The sequence below is a fragment of the Apis florea genome, unplaced genomic scaffold, assembly GCF_048593485.1.
Source record: "Apis florea isolate Af1SG1 unplaced genomic scaffold, ASM4859348v1 contig_3732_pilon, whole genome shotgun sequence".
Taxonomy (NCBI): domain Eukaryota; kingdom Metazoa; phylum Arthropoda; class Insecta; order Hymenoptera; family Apidae; genus Apis; species Apis florea.
This window is the reverse complement of record NW_028256824.1, coordinates 198,194-208,113: the sequence shown is the minus strand read 5'-3', so window position 1 is coordinate 208,113 and position 9,920 is coordinate 198,194. Positions and strand designations below refer to the sequence as shown.

The following is a 9,920-nucleotide window of genomic DNA, read 5'->3' as shown; positions in this document are numbered from 1 at the left end:
CGATAAAACTTTACCATGATCTTGTAATCCTAGTAAATGAATCCTCTTTTCGTAGTGAAAATATCGAGAAATTCATTAAATAAAAAATTAGTTAAACAAATGTATGGAATGTGCAATGCAATTTTGAACTAATCCTCTCGCTATCGTAAATCAATCATATATACTCGATTACATTTTAATTACAATCGCTACAAAATTGTGCCGTCAATTTCTCCGTGAAATACGTAAAAAAAGAATTTCATTCATTCATAATTTTACTTGAAAATTGTACATACTTTATTCTTTATAAGACAAAAATAACACAAACAACAGCGAGAAGGATAATGATTCTAAGATATGATGATCTAAAGAGACATGGAATGCATGGAGAGTTTAGTAAGTCCGAAGAGATAAACACACACAACAACATCTGCACCCCGGAAGAATTAGCATCGTTTAAAAAAAAAAAAAAAAAAAATTGTACAATTAATTAGTTGCCTTTTAAGGTAATCCTTCAGAGATATAGATAGAGAGAATATATTGCCCGATTGTCGTCCAAGATATGTTAGTCGTGATACATCATCATCGTCGGTTAATACTTCCCGATAAAAGTTTGAATTCCGACTTACTTAACATATAGACGTGGCCTAACTGACCAACTGCGCGCTTGACTCCTTGCGGCCTTCAATTCCTAATTACAATTACCTTCGGGTGTTGTCGGCGTCACGGGCTTCCGCGGGGATCTCACCACTAAAAGGCACAAAGAAAAACAAATTTTTGTTTAAAACATTCAAAAAAAACGAATAATGGATCATAACGTAGCGTAGGCCGTAGCGAACGTTCTCATAATTCTCTCTTCTTTTCTCTCTCTCTCTCTCTCTCTCTCTCTCTCTCTCTCTCTCTCTCTCTCTTCATCGAAAAAAATCATTCTCGGGTGCGATGCATCGCTAGGCCGTTTCTCGTGTAATTGGTACATTTAAATAATAGAAATTAAGCAACGATTTTTCGGTCGCGTTTGTCGTTCATGTTCATGATTTTTCGTGCAAAGCAATGAGAAATTATATCTTTCACTTGGTACGAGTGAGTCGTAAAACAAAAAAAAAAAAAGAAAACGGAGGGGGAGGAGGGTGAAAGGAATATGCTTTGGCTGTTCGTGTAGCAAATAAATTTCGATCAAAAATTCTAAATATGCTACGTATCTTTTGTTTTTAAACAGCTGAAGCGTAAATTTTCCTGATATTATGATTATTATGAACGAAATTTGAGAACAAGACACGTCTACGTTATAAACTTTATACGTCTAAACTACTTAAACGATAGCGTGATCCTTAGCACTAGCAATAAGAAGTAATTGAGAAGCAAAACAAAATAGCCAAAAAGCCGATACTACTTTACTGTTGACTACTTCAGTTGATAGCACTAGATATTAATATATACGTACCACTCGATCGATCCGAGACGCGTGGGAAATAAAGGCGCAAGTCGGTGAACATTATTTTTTCTTATTTTTGCCTTTGATAATCATGTATATATACATATATATATATATATATTTTTTTTTAAAGCTCTCATATAAAATGATAAATGGTGGTGAGACTAAAGTGATGAATCCAACGTAATCCTTTTTTCAAACCTCTTTTTATTTATCAAGTCGAGCCAGTGGCTTTCCAACGAAGGAAAGTACATGATCAAAGATGTTAATTAAATCTCAATGTATCAAGGATACGTACATAACTTGAATTATCATTAGAAATCAATTATTGAACGATATATTATGGTTCGAATAAAAAACAAAAAAAAAAAAAAGAAAAATGGAAAGAAGATCTTTTTTTCGAAGAAATTTAAAAGTGTCGATCCTTAACGCATCGAGGGTTAACAACATCTTGGCATCGCGCCAATTGTACAACATGAAAACTCTATTCGTATAACAGAGGCGATCGTAACAACAACAACAATTAATATAACGATAATCATCACGGATTAGGAACAGTAAATTTAATTAGAAACAACTTGGGCATAACTTTGGATAATATTCCGCAGATATCTACCGCGTAAAAAATAAATGCGTTATCTGCTCGCTTTTTGTTTCAAAGCGAGTCGAAAATGGGGAAAATAGATTCGATAATAATTACTAATAAGAGGAATTAAGCAAACCGTTGTTGTAATCATCGATGAAATATTGTACTCGCGCGATAAGTATACTACACCGCTTCTTTTTTTTTTTTCTCTCTCTCCGTTATTTGCTGTTATTATAACTGGGCGATAGTGGTAAAGCGTTGTGTTATGTGATAAGTGCTATCGTGTTTCTGTGACCAAGAAGCCAAAAAAGAATAATAAACTTCAATCAGTCGCGAAATTAGCGTTAATCGTTCAATAGAGCGATATTCGCTTCATCTTCGTATCCGCTCTTAACATATTATCAATGAAGCGACAAGAACAAATGTATCAGGGTATAAAGAGTGAAATTAGTAAATAATTGGCGGACGAGTCTCAAGTCGTATCGTACTTCGAAATACGATTCGACACGGCTAGATAGACGGCTACGTCACAGAGAAGAGATCTGCAATAAAATCGTTTTCTATATTTAATGGCGAGAGGAGGGGAGTAGGGTAGCAGTGTAGCAGAAACAACATTTGCTCGCTACAGCTAAATGCAGCTTAAACGCGACTTCTTTCGCACCGGATTTCTAGCGAGTTCGAAGGCAAAAAGTGATCGAGGATGACTTAATTTACAAGCGTTACTTCGTCATTTCGGATCGCATATCAAACGGATTCGAGATGAGAAATTACGGATGAAAAATTACGTGTCAAGGTCGGCTCGAAATAATTGTGAAATAATTCTCCTTCTTGTGTTGCCGTTTTTTAACACGCGTGTTTGATCCGGTTAAACGTGTGTGTGTGTGTGTGTGTATATTTTATATATATATATAAGGCCAAAAATACCGTTTCTTGTCAAATGTAGCGTTCGAACTTAAACCTACGAGTAACGAACGAGTAAGTCACGATTCACGACACATTTGCGTTCTCGTGTCCGTATATCTTGTTACGCAATAGAGCACGCGAACGTCTTTGTGAAATCATTAACACCTGACTCATTGTCCGTAAATGTTAATCGAAGCCAGCTACGTTGCAGGCTATTCGCGTGCAACGATGTCTATCCAGTTCGGTTGAATATTTGGTATATTTTTAATCCTTTTGTTTTCGCGATCAATTCGAATTAATTAATAGAGAATCGTAATCTTTTCGCGTGCTCTTTCACGAGACAGGATGGCGCGAGTCGAGTTTCGTTTATACCAATGAGAATCGATGAGAATAGTCGTTTGACAATTCGATAATTAATGTCTAAAGCGTGGTTCGCCAGCGCGCTCACTTACCATATCCTTCGCCCTGCAGAAATAGTCGAAAGGCCTCGCTTACTTTGCCCGGTTGCTCCTCCAGTACCATTCCGCAATCGGAAATCTGCGAGTAGAGATGAAGACGAATTCGATTATTTAAAACAATTTTTATTATTACACCTGTGCAATAAGAAACGCTAGCACGTAATCGTTCAACGGGTAAATGCAATCATAATATTCAAACGTATCGTGTAAATCTTAGAAATTCAAATTTCTTTCAATTAAAACAATATTTTATACAAGATTAAAAAAAGAAAAAAAAAGTTGAGAACTATCGTAACAATGAAGATACGATTGAAAAATCCATCCACGAAAGGGATGGGAATTCCAAAATTCATCAGGAAATATTTAACAAAGAGTCTCCGTACGGAATACGAAACGAAATACAGGTCTTTTCGAGCAGAACCTTTTAAAGTTTTTGATTAATGTTTCAAGAGTCTCGTACCTTCATCCAAGAGCTATTCATCGGATCTAATCGTCCATTTAACGTGACGGTATCGTCGACATGTGGGCTCAAAGCCCCGGTGATATTCATCACAGGTACACCAAGCGTCAGACCTTCCTTCTTACGCGTAGGATCTAATTCCCTTGTGATGTTCAGATCTGTACGACGGACGTAGCTGTCGATTAATAACGCCAGATTCGTTGGATTCACGCGACGCTCAAAGTAATTCTTGTACACTTGTACAAGATCGTGATTCCTTTCCTCCGTGCCCTGGAAAATGCGTGATTCCAAATATGTGATATTTCTTCAATTCACTCGACGATCTGAATAATCATATAAATCGAGTTATGATTGAAATATCAAAATTAAAAAGAAGCATCGCGTTAGAATTATTTCTAATACGCATAGCGAATATAGGATCGTTTTACAGTAGCACAGTGATGAGATTAAGATCATGGAATCAAAAAAAAAAAAAAATCTATCAAGGCTCTTGTTTGTCTTTTGACAATAGCGCAATTTGACGGAAAAATTCCAAGGTCTCGAATATTCTTCGTTTCGTTTTTTACGGTCCAATTTCTTTGGTCAATGCGCAAAGGTGAAATAATCGTCAAGGCTCGCCATTAACGTTGAACAAGGGACAAATTTGAAATAAAATAATAGTATAAAAAAGAAAGGAAGGAAAATAAAGCGTCAAGGTACAATTTTCGTACCTTATTACGTTGAAGGATATTTATACCATAAACCTGACCTGCTTTCCTTTTTATTTTCCTTTTTTTTTTTTTTTCTCTCTCGCTATATCTATGCGGTAACTCTATCAAAGAGCTACGTGTTGCATAATAAGAGCGAAGGAATTGTTGTTGATGGCCCGATCCAATTTTCCACGTTGCTTGGAAATACTCGACGGCATAAGCCTTCGTTAAACTCGGTTCAACTTGTCAATAATTTATCAGTCTACGTTTCCGTGTGAACGTTGCTTAAATTAAGTCGCCTTGATAAAAGTTTGTGGATTATACGGACTATTGTCTGTCTCCTTGCATGCATGTCTCTTTGCGGTATAAATTACAATAGCTAATACCTCTTCTTCTTTTTGCTGGTGTCAATATTATTTATTAAATAATTTAAAAATGAAAAAGTTTTATTAGCTATTTATTTTATCTGTAATTTGAAATGTCGATAGAAATTATGAGTATGAAAAAAAAAAAAAATACTATTGGATCACTGAAAAATATTGAATTCCTTATTTCTATATTTGTTAATCAGTTAACCCTGTTCTCGAATTATTTTTCCATGAAATCATGTTTATAAATAGTTAAAAAGTTTCTTACATATGAAGATAGCAGCAATATTAAGTTCAAAAATATTAAATCTCTTAAACTATCCAAATAAGAGAAACAGAATCGATAAAAATTATACGTAACAATGACACAACAAAATTTTCAAAAATACCTACGAATTGAAATAACAAGTTTTATTATACTGGCAAAAAATGCGGATTAAAAATAACAAACTCGAACGTTTTAGAAAAAGATTGTTTCCAAGAATTGATTTCCCCGCTCGAAATATTAATATAAATATATATATTCTCACCCTGCCAAAGTGATGCCACATCAGATAATCCAGTACACCTTGAGTCATCCCCTGCGATCTCAGGTGGCGAACGTTCAGTTTCTGATATCCCCATTCGATCCAACCAGCTTGCGTCGACACGCAATTTATCAAGCACAGAGCATTGACCTTCTCGGGATGAGCAAGTGCGAATCTCGCTAGTATGTTGGCCCCTGCACCGACTCCAAAACCGATTACGGATTTCAGGCCAAAATGGCTCAACACGAAGAGCAAGTGTTCAGCCAGCTCGTCCATGGACGGATAGACGTAGCTGGAATAATATAAAACGTTATACAGATTTATATTCTTTAATTTAACGTCGCTATCGTCATATTCTCTTCGTTCTATCATTTATCGTATGACATATAGAAGAAGGGAATTTTAATGGTTATTACACATTGTGTTGTGTGTTGTGTCAATGTTTAAATTGTATTAAGGAAACTAGGCTTTATACGACTTTAATACCCAATTTGAAATGGAATTGATTGATGGGGAACCAATTTTCCACTGGATCTTAGATAGGTATATATAACACGTATGTCAATATTTATCAATTTAATAGAGATGAAATGTATCTCTCTCCCTTGACGATTTACATGCAGATTTATTTACGATTTCCCCGAGATTACGAGATACGATTGGAAATGATAAACGCCGAGTATATTTGATTTCGTATTAATTGCTACGTTGATTAAACTTGCGAATTTTTCTCGTCCTCTCGATTGATAATAAATAAATATACATAAGTATAAGGCACAAGATACAAATAGCGTGATTTTCAATTCGTTATTATAAATAAATTCTTCCTTCGTCAGATCGATAAGACACCGTTTCTAAGCAAATTTAATTAAGCCTAAGAAACAGCTCGTAAATTGTAAAATGGAGATAATCTTGGAAAATTTTTGCAAGAGAAGTACAACTACAATCACTTGTGCGAATTTTCACACACGAATTTCCGAATTCACGATTAAACACTTGTTCTTCTCGTTTCCCTGGCCAATTACACAACTGATAGAAATCGCGAAGTATCACCAACCACGAAATCGAACGAAAGCAAACACACTTGAACAGACACTCGTCACAGTACGATACTTTACGATTTTGGCACGCGAGCAAAAATAATGTTTCTTAGCTGTCTGGGTTGCATGAAAATCTGCAATGCAGTCTAAATTATTCCGTAACACTCTATTTAGTTACATACGCGCCTGTCGAGGCGAGCCTCGATCGTTTGAGGTCAGGTTAATCGGATGTCGTAGGTAGACACCGTCAATCTTCTAATTCCACCACGTGGAAACGATTCTCAACGATCGTGTCACGCTCCCCTCTCATTCATAACTGGCCATCCCAGCATCGATATTTTCCTCTCTCGAGAAACGATAATGAAAAATATTCGACCCTTCTCCCCTTAAGTGTAACTCTTTCTTTGTGCAACATAAGCTTTGACGTTCGAAAACTCGTCACCTCGATGCTCCAACCGTTTCACGAGATTTCACGAGAGATTAGACAAAGGAAAGGGGTAACTGCGCATCAACCGGTAAGATCGAATCCGTACAAGTGTGGAAACGGTGGATGGTGGAGGAGAAAGCGCAAGAAAGAATTCCGCGAAGAGGCATGAGGCAAAAGGTAAAGAGAATCGCTCTTAAGGCGCGAAGAATCCGTCGTAAACGCGAAAGTAGGGACATACTCGGGGCTTCGACTAATTAGAACGTTAATTAGGTCATTGATTTGCACTAATTGAATTCACTGTGATGCTTAAGTGACGCACGATGCTCTTGAATGAGATCTTGATACGTGTGCGCGTGTGAGGAACGTCAGAGGGAAATCACTTTCTCTCTCTCTCTCTCTCTCTCTCTCTCTCTCTCTCTCTCTCTCTCTCTCTCTCTCTCTCTCTCTCTCTCTTTTTTTTGTTTCGTCACGACTTTCGTTATCGAGCGTTAATTAGTGGACTCGTTACTGGACTTTCGAGGGGAACTCGAACACGATTGACAATTGGTACTCGTTTATCAACTTTAAACCTGGTTGCTTTGATTAATGCACTCGTTTGTTCGCGAATGGAGAATTGCTATTTTGCAATTAATCGTCCGTTATTAATCATCTTTGTATTCCGTGCGGATTATTGAGCGAGGATGCGTTCGAATTGTGAAATAATTATAATGTAAAATTGATAATATCGATTATATTCATTGGCGAATACGTTTAATTTTTTAATTATGTTTGAATATCGTCGAAGGTATCCGAGGGAAGGATAAAAGATTAAAATTAGAGAATTGAAAAATATCAATTTCGTAAATAAAAATTTAATGTAAGAAAGTGTACTTACTCCTCAGGCAGCGTGGGTGCACCTTCTTCTTGGCCAGGTGCATTCACATGATAAACGCAGAAATTCTCCAGTAAAACTCTCATGTCGATATAATTGAAGAACGCCTGGAAGCTCGATATATCTGAAAATGACGATCCGTGTTTCCTTTCGTATTTTAAATATTAAGAAACATAATCAATTGCTATATAAATTAATGCAACAAACATCATCGATTTCTTGATATCAAAGAGAATATAACATTTCGCCCTTTTTTTTTTTTTTTTTACCTTTGACCCTTCCCTAAATCTCGCAATCTGAAATCTAAAAAAGTTGAAGAAACACAACAATTCTGAGATCGTATAATTAAGCAATCGTGTATAAAATCATGACCGGTAATTATGATCGGATTTATGATCCAATTTTTATAAACACAAAGTATTATAAGACAAACGGTTGAAAAAAGAAAAAAAAAGAGAAGAAGAAGAAAAGAGAAAAAATGTGAATTACTTACAGTTAAGGCCTAAGTCGTGATAAGTGAGAATGGCAGGTTTCGCTCGATTCCCTTGCACAGCCACCAAAATACTTCCTTTGTCGGTTTCAACCCTTTCCTCTCGCACGGAACTGTCATCTCTCGACAGACATCTCAGCGGTGGAAATTGGAGTTGAATATTTTTCAGTTCGATGTCATCCATACTATCTGAGGGCATCGTGCTGCGCATGGAAATGAATTCCTTAATCCCACGATACGAGCATGTAAATCAATTCAGACGTTCTTGGCGAACATGCAAACGAATAATGTTCAAGGTTCGCACAGTCAGGCCAGATTTATTTCACTGGTGTTTCTCGAGTCGAATAGAATGTACGTCCATACAATTACATTAAAACTTGTTCGATAATTTTATAAATTATCGTTCTTCTGGATTTTGTGAATGCTCGAATACCACTCTATCGAATGTGCAAACGTTTTAAAAGTATCGACAATCCAGGACAATCCTCTTGCAATACAAATTATTGAATAAAATTTGAAAATTGTTAGTATCGAGAGTCTCCTTGCCTAAAGAAATAAAGAATTCTACGATAAAACAAATGAATATCACAAGTAGATATATTTCTATCCGATGTGTAATTTTGAAATTATGAAGAAAAGTTTACTCGTTGCGATTCATTAGTATTATTAGTTGCTAAACTATCAAGTTAATTATTATAAAGTTAAGAAAATTCAACAACAAACATTTAATAACTTTCATGTATCTAATTTCATTTTAATTTTCTTTTTTCGTGAAAGTATATATCAAGTCGATTACAAAGTACTAATGTTCATTTTACGTTGTTTAATTGTTAGACTAATTATAACACTATTAAGTTAAATGGTGATAATATTACATTTTAACGGTAAAAGTGTTAACTCTCAGACTGTTGGATGTACAACAAAAGTTGATGGAAAGAATCCGTGAAGCGAAAGGCATTATTTTTTTGGTGTTTGTTCTCTTTTCATTCGCACTACAGGCAAAGTACCATCAAATATTCGCTACGTCAACATCAGAATACAAAATGTGCCAAACTGATGCTTTCAGGGCTTGAATAGCTAGTTCTGCACATTTTTGTTCTTTTGAGAGCATTCACCATAAATATTTTGCGAATAAACATTTTGCTTCTTTTTTTTTTCTTTTGTTCTTTTATTTCTCTTTTAAATTTTAGATCTTTCTTTAAATTAAAATCGTATTAAAAGTCAAGTAATTACATTGTAAATAATTAAATGTTATTCTTTCATAATGTATTTTTCAAAATCCTCAGTGAATATATCTACTATATCTAAGTAGGATAAAATAGGATTTATAAAGAGATAAAATCCTATTTTTTTTAAGATAAAAAATGCAATATCAGGACAACGTGGTATATTAGATTCGACAGTTTCATCACAAGTCATACTCAGTTTTTATTTAGACATAAAGAAGAAGAGATTAATGATATTTTCGTATATTTAAAATCAGTTATTTACAATAAGTGTAATTGATATGATTAATTTCAACGAGAAAATTAAAATTTTATTAATTGTATTAAGAATTTCATTTTAATCTATCATAAGGCAAAACGTTGTTGTTGTTTTCTAATTAATTCTCTGTCTGATTGCATTATAATTTACAGAAATGATGTGCGATTATTTGAAGTTAATTAATTCATATTCATTTGACCCACAC

The 9,920-nt window shown here is 35.0% G+C and overlaps 1 protein-coding gene across 8 annotated transcripts in view; it reads right to left on the bottom strand.

The window, feature by feature from the left end:
• The window catches only part of MESK2 (misexpression suppressor of KSR 2), a 43,210-nt gene that overhangs the window by 4,728 nt on the left and 28,562 nt on the right, over nucleotides 1-9,920 (bottom strand). For 6 of the 8 annotated variants that reach the window (XM_086914737.1, XM_086914735.1, XM_086914736.1 and 3 more), the window contains 5 exons: nucleotides 8,234-8,433; nucleotides 7,744-7,864; nucleotides 5,406-5,694; nucleotides 3,819-4,088; nucleotides 3,353-3,437 (listed from right to left, as the gene is read on the bottom strand). In XM_086914737.1, coding sequence (XP_086770863.1) covers nucleotides 3,353-3,437; nucleotides 3,819-4,088; nucleotides 5,406-5,694; nucleotides 7,744-7,864; nucleotides 8,234-8,433 — 965 coding nt within the window. Of the gene's footprint in view, nucleotides 1-608; nucleotides 730-3,352; nucleotides 3,438-3,818; nucleotides 4,089-5,405; nucleotides 5,695-7,743; nucleotides 7,865-8,233; nucleotides 8,434-9,920 lie in introns of all 8 variants that reach the window. The other 2 variants (XR_015294289.1, XM_086914742.1) reach the window with 2 other exon arrangements.